The following is a 19,580-nucleotide window of genomic DNA, read 5'->3' as shown; positions in this document are numbered from 1 at the left end:
CCAGCACTGCTGGCTGGGCCGCTGCCTCTGGGCCCGGCGGCATGAAGGGCAGGTGTCTGGAGCAGACGTGGAGCTGGGCCCTGTAGGGGACAGAGGGCATTGCCAAGTGTGCGTTGGAAGCCTCGAGTCCCTGTCCTGCCCTGGGCACCTCTGTGGAGATGCTCAGGTGGTTCCCCGGATTTGCGTGCTCAGGAAGGAGCGTCCCGTTATCTCTGCAGAGGGCGGGGGTGCTGGAGGGCCGTCCGTGTGTCTGTGTCCCAGGAGCCTGTCCTTCTGTCTGCCCTGATGGATGGTTTTGTGGTTGCCAGCTTTTGGCCGGGTGGAGGTACTGGGAACGAACATTTGTATAAAATCTTTGCATTGACAGAGAGTGTCACTCTTGTGGGGGTTGATTGATAAACTTTCCAAGAAAGTTTCTAAGAAACTGGCTGTCCCACTATTGGGTCCTGCAGCCATGAGCTTGGGTTTACCCTTCATTCCCACCACCACTTGGGGTGATTTTGGTCTTGCTGTACTGGGCTGTTGGAGGGGTCGGGCTGTGCTGGGGGGCGGGGCTTGCTGGGGGTGGGGCTGTGCTGAGGGGGTGGGGCTTGCTGGGGTGGGGCGGGGCTGTGCTGGGGGCGGGGCTGTGTTAGGCTGTGCAGGGATGGGAAGGGGCTTGCTGGGGGGGCGGGGCGAGGTGAGGGTGGCTGGGGGCGGGGCTGTGCTGAGGGGCGGGGCCGGGTGAGACTGTGCTGGGATGAGGCGGGGCTTGCTGGGGGGTGGGGCGGGGTGAGGCTGTGCTGGGGGAGGGGCTGTGCTGGGGATGGGGCGGGTGAGGCTGGGGTGGGGCGGGGCTGTGCTGAGGGGGCGGGGCTGGGTGAGGCCTAGAGAGGTGGGGTGGGGCTGTGCTGAGGGGGCGGGGCGGGGCGGGGTGAGGCTGTGCTGTGGTGGGGCGGGGCTGTGCTGGGGAGGGGCGGGGCCTCATTTCTGTGTCTGCCCACACATCACTGAGCATTGCCTGGTGTCTCCTCTGCTGTCACCAGAGGCTGCCCTGAGCTGTGGGCCTTCCTATGTTGCACATGTCTGTTGCCTCTGAGTTCAAGGGGCGCGTCTGAGATCTGGACTGCAAACCTCTTCTGCAGGCTCTGGACTGCCTTTTATTTAAAAACTTTTTTTTACGTTTATTTGAGATAGAGCAAGTGAGCATGGGGGAGGGGCAGACAGAGAGGGAGAGGATCCCAAGCAGGCTCCGTGGTGTCAGCGCAGAGCCCAACACGGGGCTCAGTCTCAAAACCCGTGAGATCGTGACCCAAGCCACCAGGTGCCCCTGGACTGCCTTTTATTTTAATTGTGTCTTTTTTGAAGGTTTTATATTTCAGTGTTACCAGCGTTTTCCTTGGGACTTCTGTTGTCTGTATCCCACCTGAAAAGTTCTTACCCACAACAAGGCCGCAAATTGTTGTGATTTGAAGTCTTACAGTTCCAGCGTTTATGTTTGCATCTGTGAGCCAGGCTGAGTGGGTTCTGAGTTTTGTTGATATGGGTAGGGGTCCAGTGGCTGTCCAGTTGGTCATCATCGTTGGGGGAAATGACTGAGTTACCTCGACGCTTGTGTCTGAAACCCCGTGACTGCTCACCTGGGTGTTGACCCGTCCGTATCGACCTGGGTCTTCGCTTACATGATACGGAACTGCCTTGACTGGTGTAACTATAAAGTGAGTCCTGAATCGAGTCGGGAATTGGTTTCTCCTGTTTTCTGAGGGTATGTGTAGAATTGGTATTATTCTTCCCTTAAACATTTGGCGGAATTCTCCAAGGAAGCATGTGAGCTGAGCATTTTCATTGTGGGAAGACTTGAGACTGCAGTTTCTTTATCGCTGCCGTGTCACATGTTACATGGTACAGCATTACAGTGTTGCGGTATCACAACTATACGCCTTAGCATACGTGTTAATGTTGTAGCCATAGCGTTACAGTGCTGTGGTGTTACAGCCGTAGGTGGCAACGTTGTAGTGACACAGTGTTACATGCTGTAGCGTCACCGTGTCACCGTGCTGCAGTGTTGCCCAGGTTTCTGTTGCTACTCACATGAGTCAAATTTGATCATTTGTGTTTTCAAGGAAGTTACCCATTTCATCAGACTTGTAAAATGTACTGGCACGAAATTGTAATATTGCCTTAGTATTGTTTGAATGCCTATATGGTCGGTAGTAAGACTGCCTTTTTCATTTCTGGTATTGCTGATTTGTGTTTTCTCTGTTTTGTACTTGACTCGTCTCACTGTGAGTATATATATCAATTTTATTGATTGTTTTAAAGAACCAGTTTTTGATTTCATTAATCTTCTCTATTTGTTTAATGTTGAGTTAATTGATTTTTGCTCATCTTGATGATTTCCTTCCTTTTCCTTACTCTGGGGTTAATTTGCTTTTGTTAGATCATTGACGTGAGACCTTTCTTCTTCCCTAGTAACGGGTATTTATTGCTGTAAATTTTTCCCTGTGCATCGCTTTACTTAGACAATTTTGCATATATTGTATTTTCATTTTATTCATTTAAAAATATTTTCTAATCTCCTTTGTGGTTTATTCTTTAACTAAGGGTTGCTTAGAAGGGTATTGCTTAATTTTCAAATAATTCTCTTTGTTTCCAGATACCTCTCTGTTATTAACTTCTGGTTTAGTGCGTCCTGGTTGGCGAATGTTTCCTATGGTTTCAGCTGTTACACATGCATTGGGACCTGCTGCACACTGGAGGTGCAGCGTGTCTTGTGCGTGTTCCCCGTGTGTTTGGCAAGAGTGTGTCCATCTGTCGTTGGGTATGAGTGTCCCATAATTGTCACTCAGGCCGAGGTGATCGACGGTGCCATTCAGGTCTTGGCATCCTCACGGATCTTCTGTCCCCCGATCTCCTTTCTGCTGAGAGGATGCTGATGACCACGGCCGTGGATGTGTCTGTTTCTCCCCTCAAGCCCGTCAGTCTGTGCCTCGCACGTTTTCCAGCTGTGCTGTCAGGCGCCTTGAGCGTTGAGGGTTTCCGTCTTCTTCATCCATTGCCCCCTTTGTCACTGTGAAACCTTCTTTTATCTCTAGTTTCACGTGTTGTTCTGAATCCTCTAACGTTAGCGTAGCAGCTTTCATACAGCCATGTCACACAACGGATCTTCCGGTCCCTTTACTCACAGGTGTGTCTGATTGTCTGTAGGAAGCGCCCTCCTCGTGGCCCGTGTATGTGGGGTTTGCCCTTGGCCCCATCTGACCGTCTCCGCTTTGCCCGGAGCGGTGGCAGCGGTGCTGTCCTCTAGGGCCTTGGTGATGATGGCGTGGCCACCGCTGGCCACTTGGGGACCGCGCGGGTGCCTCAGGTTTAGGCAGAAATACCGATGTGTTCAGGCTTACATCCCCAGCCCCAATATTTGTGGTATTTCCCCTTGTTGTTTGGGGGTAATTGTGTTGATGATGATTCCGTTGCTGATGATGGTAAGTCCGCTCTTGGCGTGTTAGTGACACCCGTTCCGTTCGTGGTTTAGCACTAGCCGTACCCACAGCTGCGCTCGCAGCCTGCCTCCGGGTAACACGGTGTCGCGCCGCGTGACGCGGGAACCTCCCAGAGCCGACCCCGGACGCCATGTTGTTGCTGGAAGCACCTGGCTGGCAGTTTGCTTTACCAACCGATGGCGTCTGAGATACCTTTAAAATGAGACGTGTGCCTCCCTCCCACACTCTGCTTTCTCGTGTGGATCCAAATTGCCTTTTATTGTTTCTTTTGACCCGACGGACTTCTTTCAGCTTTTCCTATGGTGCACATCTGGCTGAGACAGTCTCTCGGCTCTTTTGTCTAAAATAAATCTTTATTTTGCCTGTATTTTTGAAATAGATTTCCATTGCGTGGAGAATTTTGGTCGAAAGGTGTTTTTTGTTTTCTTTCTCTTGCACTTTGAAGATGTCCCTGCAGCGTGTTTGGGCTTGGCTTCCGCGGCTCTTACGGGGGCGGGGCGACCTTTGTGTTTCCTTCTGGGGTGGGGTACGTGCGTCTCTGGCCCCTCCGAAAGGGGCCCCTTCGCCAGAGGCTTTCTGCGGTTTTCACTACTGTGCTTTGGGCTGTAAATTTTTAATATATGCATTTTTAAATGTTTATTTTTGAGACACGGAGTGAGCAGGAGAGGGGCAGAGAGAGAGACCGACGATCTGAAGTGGGCTCCGTGCTGACAGCAGTGAGCCTGATGCGGGGCTGGAACTCACGAACCACGAGGCCATGACCTGAGCCCCACAGGCACCCTTAGACTTTAGTATTTATTCTGCTTGTGACTTAATGAAGTTCTTGGAACTCGGTTTTTATTGGATGGAATTTGGATGCTTTGGGTTCTTACTTCTTTTTTTTTTTTTTTTTTTTTGACGTTTATTTATTTTTGAGACAGAGAGAGACACAGCATGAACGGGGGAGGGGCAGAGAGAGAGGGAGACACAGAATCGGAAGCAGGCTCCAGGCTCTGAGCCATCAGCCCAGAGCCCGACGCGGGGCTCGAACTCGCGGACCGCGAGATCGTGACCTGAGCTGAAGTCGGACGCTTAACCGACTGAGCCACCCAGGCGCCCCAGGGTTCTTACTTCTTGAAACTCTGCTCCCCTCTGTGGCTCCATGGCTGCCGGCTCGCCGGGTGTCGCCCCGAGGTGCCCCGTGGCCCTGTCACCGCAGGGAACCTCGGTGCAGCATCGCACCCGCGGCTGACCCCGTGCAGTGGGAAGTCATTTCAGTGTCTCCTTGGGTGTCGGCGGGGGGGGGGGGGTGTGTGTGGCACGTCTGCAGCCTCTCCGGGTCTCCCCTGCTGCTCTGCACGCGCCTCGGTGTCCCATCAGCCTTTTGCAACTTTTACACCTGTTTTTCTGCACTAGTGAGGTTGTCTCCACCATTTCTGGGCCTGATTTCCTGTTGAGTGACCTTTCTCACGGTTTGGGGTCACGTGCTCCTGCCTCTTTGTATGGCCCGTGAGTTGTGAGTGTGAATTTTGTGTCCTCCCTCCCCGGGTTTGGCTGTTCTCCTTGCGGGAGGACTGGACTCTGTCCAGGGGCAGTAAACCTGCGGGGGAGGGGGGGGTCACGGTGCTGTTTGAGGGCCCTTGTGCTGCGGCTGCGGCCTCCGCGGTCCCTGCCCGACGCTGCAGGTGCTGGGCGGCGTCCTCTTCTCTCTCCTCGTGTGACTTCCACCTACGCACACTGACCTTGTGTGGGGGAGGGGGGAGTGGCCTCCAGCTTCTTGTGCTCCCCGGGTCCTCGGCCGAGGGGCGTCTTTCCTTGTGTGAGCACAGACGTGTGCTTGGCCAGGGACCAGGGCACCGGGGCCGGCTTCTGGAGCCCCTCCTGCCTCATCGCCTCACCCCTGTCTCCTGCCCCAGGGCAGCCGCGGCACCTGCCAGGCCCCGGGGTCCCCCACCCCCGGACCCTGTGACGCCAGCTCCGCTCCGACCCGCCCTCCTTGCTCGCAGTCTGGACTTGCTTGTAGGAGACACCAGGTGATGAGCCGTGGGGGCCACGGGGCCACACCAGGGCTGTCTGTGGTCAGAGCACCGCTTCCCGGCTTGCATGCAGGGGAGGGGGGGCCTGGGCCCTGCCCTTCCCCCCGCCACCACAGAAGCTCAAGTTGATCTGCCGCCCTGTGTTGTCATTCCGTGAAAAAGTGGCTTTTGTTTGGGGGATTAATGTCCCTGTTCCTCCTCTGTGTTTCCTAAGCTGGTGGCCAGCCCCCCTCCGTCCCCAGTCATGCCCACCAGACACGACATCCTCCCTTCGCCCCTGCGAGGCCTGCCTCCTCCAGTCCCGTCACCTCGTCCTCCCACCCTCCCCCAGCCCCCGGTTTCTGCCCAGCGTTGGTCCCCTGTGCTGCGTGCAGAGGCCCTGCTCGTGCTGTGAGGTCACCGTCTTGCTGCTTCCCTGTCCGACGGCCGCCTCGGTGTGGGATCCGGGCACACGTGCTCCAGGTGAACGCGGGCCCTGAGCGCCCCAGCCACGTGTATGCGGACGCAGGCCTCTGTTGGGGTTCCGGCCCCTCCTTGGCGAAAAGTAAAGAAGAGGTTAAGCTGCCCCCGCGATAACACGGAGCCTCCGTTCCCCTCATGAAGCCCCCCCACCCCCGCGGCTCCCCCCGGCCGTGGCTGCGCCCCCTCGGTGGTGTCCCTGGGAGGGACGTCACACCCCATCATGTCCCAGCCGGGGGAGAGGGTGAGGGGCAGTCCAGGGCTCCAGCCTCCTTGTGAGAACAGGAGGGGACACTGCCCTCGGTTCTCTAATTCCAGGGTGAGAATTAGTCACACGGCCCCTCCTGGCCGCAGGGGGTGTCCCGGGCTGTGTGGTCAGGTGCCAGGACCAGGGAGAGGCCGGGTCTGAGGGAGACAGCCCGCGTTGCCCCACAACTGCAGCTGGCATCTGGCATCCCTGGCATCCCCTCTGCTGAGGTCGGAGCCCCCCACGGCCTCCCCACGGCCTCCCCCAGACCTCCGTGGAGGTGGAAGGCCGTCTGGGTGGGGGACTTGCTGTCCTTGCTGCGGGGCTGGGGTGTTTGCCAATCCCCCCCTCCCCCTGCACCGGCCCTGTGCATCTGCCAGCTGCCCCCTCCCCTGGTTTCCACAGCGGCTCCTACATGTGCCCCAAATCCCACGGTGGTGGTGGTGTAGGCCAGGCTGGCATGCCCACCACCGCCCTGCTGGGGCCTCCCAGGCCCAGGCACCTGCCCGCTGGCCAGAGTCCATGCCGGCCCTGGATGCAGCTCCTCGGGGCAGTTTTGACCCAGCCCCCACTGCCTGCTGCATCCCACCCCTCCCCCCCCCGCATCCCTATCCCTCTGCCCCTCCACCCTCACCCCTGCCCCCCACACCCCACACCCCTGGCCCCCACACCCCAGCCCCTCGCACCCCTGTACCCCGCTCCCCACACCCCTGTCCCCCACACCCTGCACCCCTAACACCCCTCGCCCCTGCCCCTCAGCCCTGGCCCCCCTATGCCCCTACCCCCTGCCCCCCACATCTTGCACCCCTGCCTTGCTGCCCCCTGCAGCCCTGCCCCCCACACCCTGCACCCCTGCCCCCGACACCCTGTACCCCACACCCTTGCCCCCCACACCCTGACCCTAGCCAGTAATGGGCCCGATCACCTGCTTGCCCGCCCTGAGGGCTCTGCACTGACCAGTGGAGTGGAGGCTGGAGAGCTGCATCTGAGGTCTGGTCTCCTGCTGAGACCCTCGGCAGCCCTGCCCCGCCCTGCCCTGTGGGATGTAGCTCTCCTCACCTTTGTAAAGGCTGCAGTTCCAGTCCCCCCTTTGCCCTTTCCTGGGGTCACTCTCTGCGCCTCTGGGAGCTCAGCCTTGTCATCCTTGGTTTGGAGACAGAATGTCTCAAAGGCCATAAGCCAGTGTCATCTGGAAAGACGCATGCCCCGTGGGGTCAGGAGTAGACAGGGCACCCGCGGGGGCAGGACTTGGCCCAGGGCACGGGCCACGGTGACGAGCCAGGGGACGGGCTTGAAGAGATGTCCAGAGGAAGGTGGCTCTGAGAAGGGTGGCTGTTTGTCCCAGTGTAAGTGGCCTCTGGGATCACCTACACACAGACCTGGAGAACAGGAACGATTCTTGGAGCTGGATCTGTCCTCCCAGCATTTAGCGGGTGAGGCAGGCGGCCAGGCTGCACCCCTGCCGTGTCTGTCCTGTAGGAAAACGCACACCAGCCTCCCCACGTGTGGGCTGAGGCTGCACAGCCCAGGCGGGGCCCGGAGGCCACAGCCTCCCACCCGTCTGCCTCTGCGTTAAGCTCAGAGTGTGCACCCTGACCTTGTCATCGTGCACAAATCCCCGTCTGGGTCTGGCCCATTCAGGCTGAGGCGCCAGCCTCCCTGCGGGCCGGTAGTAGTGGGTAGTATAGACACACGTGGGAGTCCTTCCTGTCCCAGGCTCCCTCAGGTGAGGGGCCCTGTGCGTTCTGTTGCCGGCTGGTGGCAGCCTTTCCAGGCTCTGAGAACGAAGCCACCGTGAGTGTCTTACACAAGCTTCGTGCGGGCACGTTTGTGTTTCTGCGCGTAGCTACCCAAGAGGCCGTGGCCACGGGCAGGGCCTCGTCCCGTGAAGGGGGCAGACTTTTCCGTAGCGTCCACGAGAGTTTCGAGCTCGCCTGGTGGGGTGGGCCTTCCCGTCCCCCTAGGAGTGGGTGGTAACCACACGATGTTCGGAGTGGTCTTTCAGATCGACATAAAGTTCACACGACGTAAAATTCACCACGTTGTCCGCCTTCACGTGGGCGTTTCTGTGCTTGGTGGCGTATCCTGCAGTGTGCGCGACCATCCCCGCGAGTAATCCAGAACGTTCTGTCACTCCAAGAGAACTCGTACGGCCGTCAGCAGCCATCCCGTCCCCTGGCCCAGCCCCCGGCAGCCACGGGTCTGCTTTCTGTCCCTGGACCTGAACTCCTCCCGTACGCGGAGCCGCGTGGTGGGAGGCCCGTGTCCGGCCGCGTTCACCGGTGCGACGCCGTCGCTGTGCTGTCGCCACCAGCTCCTTCTCGAGGCTGCGTGGTGCTCGCCCTCGGCTCGGACCCCACGTCGTCAGATGCCGGCCGTTGGGTTGTCGCTGCCTTCTTTGTGTTAAAAACGTGTGTTTATTTTGAGAAGAGTCACCGGAGCACGAGCCAGGGAGGGGCGGAGAGAAGGGAGAGGGGATCTCAAGCCGGCCGTGCTGTGTCAGCACAGAGCCGGACGTGGGACTGGATCCCGTGAACCGCGAGATCGTGACCTGAGCAGAAATCGAGAGTCGGATGCTTAGCGGTGCTTAACCGGCCGCCCCCAGACGCCCCCGTTGGGTTGTTTCTGTTTCGTGACATAAATAAAGCTGCAGTGACCTCGGCTGTGCAGGCTCTCGTGTGGGCCTGGGCTCTCGTTTCTGTCGAGGGCGCCCCGTGTGCAGGTGCAGGGGCGCTGGGGGCAGCTGGTACCCGGGTGGGGCTTTTCTGAGGGGCCGCCCCTGCTTTCCTCCTTTTCCAGGGGCTTTGGGTGCCCCAGGGCGGGCTTGCTGTTCCCTCTCTGACACCGTGGGGCCACCCCAGCTGGGAGGGTGTTGCTGCCCCCGCTCCGTGAACCTGTGTGCTCCCTCTCCTGTCTTCTAGCCGCCCAGGTGGACCCAGGTGACCTCCAGGAGCTGTTCCAGCAGACGTCAGCCAGCGTCTTCCGGATCAACTCCAACGGTGAGTCCGTGGTGGGCCCAGCCTCACCCCTCCCCACCTGGCCGCCCGGGCCACCGAACACTCCCCAGGAGGTCGAGGCGACTGGGGGAGGTGGCGTGCCCACCGCCCTCCCCTGACCCGGCCACCCTGCAGCCCAGACGCTGTCGTCTCTCTTAGGACAGCATGGGCTGAGCCCTGGGGCCTCAGGGCGGGCTGGGGCGGGCCCGTGTGTGTGTGTGTGTGTGTGTGTGTGTGTGTGTGTGTGTGTGTGTGCGCTCCCTGGCCAGGCTGCTGTGATTTGAACGCATCCCCGCGGGGGAGGGCGGCCTCAGAGCCTCCCTCAGACGGGCAGTGCAGGTCGGCTCACGGTCGGTCGAGGGTACTGGGGTCAGGAGCGACAGTCACGCCTCACGGGGCTGGGCCAGGCCTTATCCTTATTAGCTCCTGCAGACGGTGGGGGGGGGGTGCGGGGGCAGGAGGACACGGGGACACAGGGATGGCTTGCCGCACTCTGTGGGTGAGGGCTGATGTTTGCCCTGAACCCTGAGTTCTGTCAGGCCCGCCGGAGAGTGCTGACCAGGAGAGGAGAGAGAGATCCCCAGACCCAGGGGCCCTGGAGGCTGAGGGCCCTGGAGGCGGCTCCCAAGAGCCTTTGCGCCCACAAGGGCCTGGGGGCCTGTGCCCGAACAGGGGGAGGGTCCCTGCCTGGGAGGTTCTGCGGGGCTGGGCCGTGGCAGAAGCTGCCCCCCGTCACCTGGGTGGTCTCCCTGGCCTTGGCCCCCATGTCCTGGGGCCCCCCGGCCCTCCTCTGCTGGAGTCTGGGGGTCTCCGGGGGAGGTCTTTCTGTTCCTTATGTCCTTCCTTTCTCCTGGCAGTGACCTCCTTGGAGCAGAGCCTCCGGTCCCTGGGGACACCGAGTGACACGCAGGAGCTGAGGGAGAGCCTGTGAGTGTGCGATCGTGTGCGTGGCTGTGGGCGTGCCCGGATGTGCCCTGCACCCCCTCGCATGCCCGCCTGTCCACGTCCCGGCGCAGCAGCTGCCCAGACCCCACACCTGCCCCACACGCCCGAGGGCCAGCCCCGCTTGCGCCCCGAGCCCGAGGCCGCGCGTGCCCGGCGTCACCCTCTGGGGGGCACACTCGTGCCGCCTGCACGTAGTGGACACACGGGCTGGGTTGCAGAGTGGCTTTGTGGTTTTGACTCTGCCCCCAGGGGCTCCTGTTGGGGTTGCCTAGAGGCCGGCCCTGGGTTGGATTGGGTGAAGCGATGGCCTCGGGTGAGTTCCTCTCCTGACGGAAAGGCTTCTCGGGGGCTGGGTCCCTGGGGAAGAAGGAAGGGGACCTCTGCAGGGGGGTAGCCTGGCTGGCAGGGGGCAGGGGGCAGCTCTGCTCATGCCCTGCCACCCTGGGCCTGGCGGGACGTGACAAGGCCGCCACGTGGTCCCGGCATGGCGTGGGTTGGGGGGGCACTGAGGCGGGGTCCTGAGACTTGCCGTGAAGCCGGTGTTCCCCCTGCCACCTTCTTGCCAGGGGACCCCGGGAGGGTCCTATGTGAAAGACGACGGTGTGGATGCCGGAGCAAACGTGCTCGGGGGGTGTGGGCCGCGGCCAAGACCTCACGTCTCTTCCTGGCAGTGATGTCCGTTGGAGAGGTCACGGCTCCCTCTGTTTATTCACCCACCCACCCCACCCACCTCACCCGCCCGCCCGCCTGTCCTCCGGCCGTCCCTACGGGCTGCCTGAGACCACTCCGGCCAAGTGTGGGGGTCCAGAGCTCGAGGCAGCTGAGGGCCCTTGCAGATTTTCTGTGCAACTCTTTTTTTAATTATTCTTTTTATTTCTTTTTTAAAATAACGTATTGTTTTCTGATTGTGGAAGCAGCATATGCTCATTATAGGAAATTTGGACACACAGGATGTCTGAGGAGGCACTGTTAACATTTTCGTATTTCCTGCCAGCCTCTTCCCAGATCCTTACGCGTCTTGCAGATTTGGATTTCAGTGAATAATGTTCCGGTCCCGCCTTTTGCTGTTAGGGTTCTGGGGTGCGTGTGCCCTTCATCACACACTAAAAACACGTTCTGTGGAGCCGCGGAGGACACTGTCCAATGTGCGTAGTTACTGCGCTGAGACCTGGAGCCGTATCTGTGGCTCTTTACGCTGGTCAGCTGCATGACCAGACCCCGGGAGGGCGCTGGGGTTGGTCTCTGTGTTTGCCTCTTCCGGGGTAGGTCCCTGAAGTGGTGTCCCCTGGGTCAAGCGATGGCATTTTCAGGGCCCCTGGCCCTCGAACACGTTTCCTGGGCTGTGTTGCCCAGCTGGCCGAAGGCCGATGTCACCAACGTGGGTCTGGAGTGGAGAGCTGGCTCCTGCCTTCCCGGCCAGACTCTGGGCCTGCCCGCGGTGACTGAGGGCTGTGGGGGCCTCTGCCCCGTCCGCCTCCGCCTTCAGATGCCGCCACTCTGGCCTTTAGCACCTGCCTGCCCCGCACCCCCTCCCCCGACCGTACCCACCCCACCCCCCACCCCCATCTGGCTCCTCCTCCCGAGGGGCAGTTCCCAACCAGGCTACAAGCCTGGAACCTTCCAGGGCCCCATTCATCGTGGACTGTTAGTGTTTTCTGAACGACGGAGACCAGCATAGGGGGCCAACCAGCTCTGTTTTCTCCACATCGACATTCATTGGCTTTTTTATTTTGCCAGATAAGGACATTTTAAAAAGTCCATTATGGCATCCGTTACCGCCATCATTTTGTGGAAGGCAAGACATTTCAGTGCGACGGAAGTAGACGGGATCCGGTCTTGGGAGAGAGGACGTTCCTTCAAGATGAATAGCGCTAGTGACCTGTGAACCTCAGGGCTGAACGTGATTTTCTCGCCTTGCACGAGACAGGTGTGGACTTGGCCATCTTTGTCGGGACCGTGAGGGACCGTGCCTTGGGCACACCATCGTAGGCTCCCAGGTTGGCCAGGGTGGCCGGGTTGTAGCTCTCTCTCCCCCGTGGTGTGAAGCTAGGTGACAGCGGGACCTGGTTTGTCTGTCTCTTGGGGGTGTCACCCAGAGTGCTGTTGGACAGATGGATGGTCATTCCAGGGGCCCTGACGGGAAGTCTGCCCGCGGTACCCTCAGCCTTGAAACCACGCAGCGGGGCGGCCCTGGCTCCTGTCTGTAGGGCCCCAGGCACGGCGTCTGGATGACCTAGCTGTCGTCAGCCTGAGTTCGCAGCTGACAGGAGGGCCCGCGGCTCCGGTGCTCTGCTGGTCCCGGCTCCTCCGAGCAGGCGTGGGGCTGGGCGCACTGCCCGAGTCCCGTGGTGGTCGACGCCCAGACAGGCCCTCCCCTCTGACTCTCACGGCGCCATCTGTGAACGGGCTGTGGGCCCCGGCCTCGCTACGACGGAGCGAGGGGGTGCCGGGGCACTGGAGGCTGCAGTGAGCCGGGCTCTGAGCGAGGACGAGTGTACCCAAGGAGCAGAAAGCAGACGCAGGTGGGCGGCCCTGCCTGGGGTGCACAGGGGGGCACGCCAGCCCCCGCCTCCCACCCTTCCACCTTCACGGGGGGCATCTCTTCTTCCGGACCCCGCCTGGTGCCACCTCCCTCAGGGGCTGCGATTCAGCTTCCTCCACCAGAAACACCTGGCCTCTTGCGTCCTGCTCCCGTGACCACAGACGGCCCCAGGCCGTTGTTCGGGTAGAGGCCTGAGCCCGTGAAGCAGGGGACCCTAGGGATGCATCGGCCATCCCGCCCTCTGGCACGGCCTGCCTCTTCTACTCCAGAACCCCTCCCTCGGCGCACCCCCACAACGCCCCATGGTGCTCTCCCCCCGTTCCCCGTCGCACCCCCCAGCACCCTGCCACCTCTGGAGCCTGGTGCCTGGGCCGGCTTGGCCCTAGACCCGTGTGCTGACGGGCTGCGGCAGCGGGGCGTGGGAAGGGCCAGTCTGTCCCCTCCCGGCTGCGTGACAGGCCCTGTAACCTGGGTGGGCCCGGACCCTTCTGGGTGATGTCCTGTTGGAGGAGGCAATGACGGCGTCTGCGCCTGGTGCTGGGCCCGGCCCCACAGAGATCCAGTCAGGCCTGGCTGCAACCTGATGATGATCCAGGGGGCGGGTGCAGGGGGTGGGTGCACAGTGGGAGCAGAGGGTGGTGTGGGGAGGGTGGCAGTGCTCCTGGAGGCCCTGGCGGCCGCTGGGCCCACAGCTCAGGGTCCCTGCCGCAGTCACCAGAGCTCCAAGCCCCTCCCTCCCCGTTGCTGGAGACGGTGGCATCTCGGGACTGAGGCCTGTGTGTGGGCGCTCACCAATCCACCGGGTGTGTTGTGGGGTCTCCGCCTGGAGACGGGCTGGATGGGGCAGGTGTGCATGGGGTAGGTTGGGTAGTGTGGGACCCTGACCCGTCCTCACGGGGGTCTCGGCAGTGCCCCCTTCCCTTAGTAACCGGGCCGTCCCACCTGAGTCACAGGTACACAGGTGCACATTTGATAATGGAGGCCACGCCTGGTGGGGCACCTGATGGGGTGCCGAGGGCCCGGTCCCATCCCTGCAGCCGGACTCTGTTCGCATCCCAGCCCCGGCGGCCACCCTCCGTCTCCCTGGGGGGCTTGCACCCTGAAGGAGGGAGGTGACCACCCAGTGTTCCGTTCCTAGTGTGTGACAGAGGGGACCCTCTCCCTGGGGCTTTCTGACTGGCTGCCTCTGGTCTGCGGGGCTGTTGCCTCACCCTGTGCAAGTCGAGGTGGCCCTGAGCGGGGGTGTCTGTGAGACACGTCTGCCCAGCTGCCGCCCAGGGTGCAGGGCCGAGGCCCAGGGTGGGGGGTGTGCAGGGAGGGGGTGGGGCTCTTGGCCCAAGTGAGCAGCCCTCCCTCTTCTCCCCACGGCAAGGATTTGTGTGTCAGGATGGGCACCCAGGGGACCAGGGGGGCCTGGATCAGGGTGGTCCACACCACGCGGGCCGGGGCTCTCGGAGGGGCTTCGTGCCGACGGCCCGGTGCTGCTGCACGGGCACTGGACAGGCTCTGTCCCTCCTCTTCCCAGAACTCAGACCACCCGAGCTTCTGACTCCAGCCTTTCCACAGCTGCGCAGATGCCGAGCTGGAGTTTGCTCGAGAACCGGGGGGGGGGGGGGGGGGGCGCCCTCGCCTGTTCTCTTATCGCTGATCTGTGATGGACCCTGATCACCTGGGCTGACCAGAGACCTGCCCCTGACTCCTCGGAGCTGCCTCTGGGGTCGGAGCCTCACCGACCAGGTCTTTTTTTTTAAGCACATGAGGAAACTGAGGCTGGGGAGGGGAGGGCTTTCTCGGGGCCACGAAGCGAGAGCAGAGCTGTGGAGGACCGTTCCCCGGGAAGTGGACGTGGTGTGCACCTGTCGTCTTGGGCCTGGAGACGCCACGGGGACTTGGACGTGATGTTGGGCCCCATCTCTAGGGGAAACCGAGGCCAGTGGGGCCGAAAGCCACAGAGCTGGTGCACCACAGGTCGGCAGGGCCAGTGAGGAGGCCTGTGCTGCCTCCAGACGTCTGGGACTCTGCCGGGAACACTCAGAGCTGAGGCGACGCCACAGCTGGGGCTGGTGCGTCTGGAAGCTTCTTTACTGACGATGGGCCCAGCCAGGGTGGCACCCGCAGCGCCTGCACACAGTCTCTTGTGGCACGGCGGCCTCACGGTGCTGCTTCAGCACAGGGCTCCACGCAAAGGCTGCTGCAGAGACAGGAGGTGAGCCCCCTGGACCAAGGAGAAGGGACCCGTCCACCTCAGGGGGAGGCTCTCTTTCCAAGCTGCCATACGCTGTAGAGCACAGTGGTCGTGGCACGTTCGAGGAGCCAGGAGGAGGGGCCTGCAGCCGAGTGAGGTGTCCGTGAGGTGGGCACAGGGCCTTGTAGGCCTGGCAGATGGCTTGGGCTTTATTTCCAAAGCAGTGGAAAGCCAATGGAAGGTTCTAGAAGGCAGTGGCGCGATGGATGCAGGCTGTGACTGTGGGTGGAGGGAGCCCCGGGCGGCGCCTGGAGAACTGCCCCCTCAGCCTGGCAGGTCAGGGGCTGTGGACAGACCCCTCCACCCCAGGCAGCCAAGACCCCGGAGCATCCCCGACGACCAAGCAGCTGTGAATTATGCAGTGCTGCGGGAGAGGCTCACCCCTGCCCGCGGGCTGGGTACAGCCAGGCTTCCAGGCTCGGTGAGCACATGCTGGGCACGTGGCTGGGCCCATAAAGCACGGGCTGTTTCCTCCTGGTCTCCCCGAACCTGCCCGAGGGCACGGCCCCAGGATGGCGGAGCCCCCTTCTGCCCGGGCCTCCTGGGGCTCTTGGATTTCGTGGGGAAAGGGGGCAGGAAGGGTTTTTGAAAGTATCCAGGAAGGACTGGGGAAGGTGCACGGGGACTGACTGTCGGATTTGGCAGAAGGGAAGGTCCCCGTGACCGTGAGAAGGCACGGGGTGCGTCACATTGCCCCACGTTGTGGCACAGACCCGTCCACTCCTGCGTACGGCCGAGTGATCTTCCATTGTGTGGACACACCCTGCCGTGGTCCCGATGCTCGTGCCCCTCCAAATCCTTAGGTTGGAACTAAGACCAGGGGGACGGTGTCGGCAGGCGGGGCCTCGGGGAGGCGGGAAGGTCCTGGGGTGGAGCCCTTGTGGGTGGGGTTAGTGCCCTTGGGAAAGGACCCAGAGAGCTCCCTCGCCCCTTCCACAGACTTGTCTGGCTCCCTGAGGCCGGGGGGGGGGGGGGCGCCTGGGTCCTGCGGGCTGCCTGCTGTGTGTCCCGTCCCGTGCGCCCCTGAGGTTAAGCCCCTGGGAGTGCCGCGTGGGTAGGGGTCCTGGCTACTTTATTTGGTTTGATGATTATCCAGTTCCAGCACCGTTTATTGGGAGGATTTTCTTTTCCCTGTTGAATACTTGGGCACCTTTTTCAAAACTTGCTGGACTTGGTCTGTGCGGCTGTGTTTCGGGTTATTCTGTCTCATTTACATGTCAGTCTGTTCGACGGCACCACATTGTCTCCATCACCGAACCTTTATAGGACGTTCCGGTGCCAGCCGTGGGCGCCTGCAGCTTTGCTCATCTGCGGTTGGAGTTGTTTTGGACACTTCCGGTCCTTGGCATTTCAATATAAATTTTACAGTAGCCGGTCAGTGCCTGAGTTTTCAGTCCTGCTGTAATTTTAATTAAGATTGTATTGAATCTGTAGACCAGCGAAGGGAGAATTGACATCTTTACGATCGAGTTTTCCAACCCGTGAGTGTGGTCAGAATTTCTTTCATTTATGTACTCTCCTGTTTAGCTGTTCCTCGTAGGTTAGCGTGTGTTTTGTCCAATTTATCATTAGCAATTTCATACTTTTTATACTGTTACACAAACTATTACTGTTTAAATTTCACTTTCCAGTTGTTGGCTACAAGTACGCAGAAATGCCCCTGATTGTGTGTCGCCCTGTGTCCTCGGACTTTGTTACATTCTCTTTATCTGATTGAACAAGTTCCATTCTTTTTTTGAGTTTTCTTAAGTTTTCATAGTGAATCGATGTTGAATTTTGACAACCGCTTTTTCTGTATAATGTATTGGGATGGTTTTCTCCTTTCAAAATTTTATTCTGTGAATATGAGAATTTCATTAATTGCTTTAAAATTTTTTTAATGCTTATTTTATTTTTGAGAGAGAGTGAGAGCACGTGCATGCAAGTGGGCGGGGGGCAGAGAGAGAGAGAGATAGAAAGGGAGAGAGGGAGGCACAGAATCCGAGGCAGGCTCCAGGCTCCGAGCTGTCAGCACAGAGCCCGACGTGGGGCTGGAACCCACGAACCGTGAGATCATGACCTGAGCCAAAGTCGGACGCTCAACTGACTGAGCCCCCCAGGTGCCCCTCATTAATTGCTTTTGGAATGGTAGGCCAACCTTACGTTCCTTGGATGAACTCCTCTTGGCCACGATGTATCATTCCTCTTACGTATTGTTGGATTCAGTGACTCTAGTGTTAAGGGCTTCTGCTCCTGTGTTTGTGAGTGATGGGAGTTGTTTTTTCTTCTAGAGTCTCTGCTTGGGTTCTGGTGTTGGTGTAACACTTGCCTCAGGAGAGGTGAGCGGTCCATCGGTGTTTGGGGAGCATGTGGTGTTGGTACAACCTCTGCTTTAAACATGTGGTGGAGAGGCCGTCTATCCTTGGGTGTTTGTGGGAATGTTTCTAAGAACATATTTAAGTCCTCTGATAGAGACAGAGCTACTTAGGTTTTCCCTTTCTTCTTGAGTCAGTTTTGACGATTCGTGCCTTTGGAGAAATTTTCATGTTTTGTCTTAGTTATGAAATCTGTTATCATAATAGATTCATAAAACCTCCTAATAAACTTTTTCACGTTGGAGCTGGAGTCTTGTTCTCTCTCTTACTCTCGGTATTGGTAATCTGTGAGTTTTTTCCTCAACTTGTCTAGACAGAGTTGTGCAGTTTGTTTTATTTTTGCGTAGTTGACACGGTGTTTCGAGAGCTGTGCAGTTTTTTGGTACTTTCAAAGAATACCTTGTGGTTTTATGGATCGCTTCTATTATTGGTCTGCCGTACTTCATTAACTCCTGAGCTTCATCGTGTCTGTCGTGTCTCTCCTCTTCTACCTCCTTTGCGGTTGGCGGCTGGCTTCTCGGGCAGCCGTAAGACATTCATTTTCCGTCTTCCCTGCTGTGGGCAGGTGAGCCCCACTTCCCCTTCCAGGGCCGCTCGCGCCGCGTCCCCGGCTCTCGTCCCTTGAGTTTCATTTCCTCCCGGTTTCCCTCTGTTCATGGCGGCACAGGTGGCCTGCATCAGACGCCGCTCCGCGCTGGGTCTCTCGATCGGGTTCCTTATTAAGACGAGCAGCATGGAGGTGGGCCACGTCCAGACGTCCCTGTGGCCCTGGCTGCCTTGCCCTGACTGATGGCCACACCCCCCCCCCCACCTCCGGGAGCCCCAGTCACTTCTGGGGTGTGCTGGTTGCCATCCCTCTGTTTGCCGGGGGCCTCAGCAGAGTGGTGTGGTGCCTGGGAAGGGCCGGGTTGGGTAGGGGGGCCTCGTTTGCTGCACGAGCGGTCGCCGTTCCTGGGGGAGACAGCTCACCGCCCCCAGCACGGGAAGTGGCCGACCGTCTCCTCACACTATTTCTGTGTTCTTGCTAGAGGCTCCGCGGAGCCGCGGGCATGGCTGGGCGGGAGCGGGGGCACTTTGTGACCCTTTCCCTGCCAGGAGTTTGGTGGCATCAGGGAGGACAGAAGTGGAGAGGGCGGTGGGGGCGGGGCGGGGGTGGGGCGGGGCGTGCCTGCCCTTCCCAGTTCGAGGAGGCACTTGTCCCACTGTCCCCGCCGCTGCAGTGTCCTCTGTCCAGGCGGCTGCGTGCACCGTCCGTCAGGGTGTCTGAGGAGGTGGCAGTGGGGCATGGGCAGCGAGGCAGGGGTTTGTCCGGCACGTTGGGAACAGGGGGCCGTGGGACCGTGTGACACAGGTGGGGACTGCACTTCCGCAGGAACACACGCAGCCACGTCGGGGAGCTCAGGGGTCCGGAGGATGTGGGGGAGCTGCGGGCACCGAGGGCGTGGGGGGGCCGGCGGAAGGCGGCCCGAGTCTGGGTCATGTCTGAGGGCCATGCCGCCCTCAAGAATGAGAGGAGAGAGGCTTCGGGAAGAGCGGCCCCAGGGTTTTTTCTGGAGGGACGGAGCTGCCCCGAGCTGCCGTGGGGGGGCCCGTGGAGGGTGGGCTGGGAAGGGGGTAGGGCGGTTTGGGCACGTGGATGTTGAGATGTCCGCTGGACCTCCGGGGCTGTTGGAGGGGCTGGGCTCGAGTTCAGGCCCAGGTGTGGGTGTGACTGGGGGACAGCGGCACACATGTGACTTCAGGCCCTGAGGCCGCATGAGAACACCCAAGAGCCGAGCCCAGGGAGTGAAGAAGGTGGTCCAGGGTCTGAGCCCCCAGCTGAGACACAAGGAGGTCAGAGGGACGAGGGGCCAGCTGAGCACCTTGTGCAGGATGGCCTCCAGCTGGGAGGGCGCCACAGGGCGTGGGAAGGAGTGTGGGAGCCATGGGGTGGGGGGGCAGTGTGGGCACCAGGGGGTGGGGGGCAGTGTGGGGGCCAGGGGGCGTGGGAAGGAGTGTGGGGGCCACGGGGCGTGGGGGGCAGTGTGGGGGCCACGGGAGGAGGTGCGGCAAGGTGGATGGAGGGCTCAGTGGTGGGTGCGACCGTGTGAGTGAACCCTTCCGCTGGCGGAAGGGGGCTCACACGCTGCACCCCCCAGGCTGGCCTGGGGTCTCCTTCCCATCCTACTCCCCCCTTCACCTTCTGGCGTGGGCGACTCCCCCTCTTTATGCCACATGCTTGTATGGCCCACAGACAGGGGCCAGGGACCCAGGCTCACGTCTGCCAGGCGTCCACCTTGTCAGATGGTGCCCCCGCTC

The 19,580-nt window shown here is 60.4% G+C and overlaps 1 protein-coding gene and 1 long non-coding RNA gene across 17 annotated transcripts in view; both read left to right on the top strand.

The window, feature by feature from the left end:
• The window catches only part of TSNARE1 (t-SNARE domain containing 1), a 153,150-nt gene that overhangs the window by 48,660 nt on the left and 84,910 nt on the right, over positions 1-19,580 (top strand). For all 16 annotated transcript variants that reach the window (XM_045049986.1, XM_045049983.1, XM_045049979.1 and 13 more), the window contains 2 exons: positions 9,122-9,199; positions 10,054-10,123. In XM_045049986.1, coding sequence (XP_044905921.1) covers positions 9,122-9,199; positions 10,054-10,123 — 148 coding nt within the window. The remainder of the gene's footprint in view (positions 1-9,121; positions 9,200-10,053; positions 10,124-19,580) is intronic.
• Positions 4,462-6,059, top strand: LOC123383164. Its single transcript, XR_006592615.1, has 2 exons — positions 4,462-5,491; positions 5,826-6,059. It is a non-coding gene; the product is annotated as an uncharacterized LOC123383164 (long non-coding RNA).

The sequence above is a fragment of the Felis catus genome, chromosome F2 (assembly GCF_018350175.1).
Source record: "Felis catus isolate Fca126 chromosome F2, F.catus_Fca126_mat1.0, whole genome shotgun sequence".
Lineage (NCBI taxonomy): Eukaryota > Metazoa > Chordata > Mammalia > Carnivora > Felidae > Felis > Felis catus.
The sequence above is the reverse complement of the archived record's forward strand: the minus strand, read 5'-3'. Positions and strand labels throughout refer to the sequence as shown.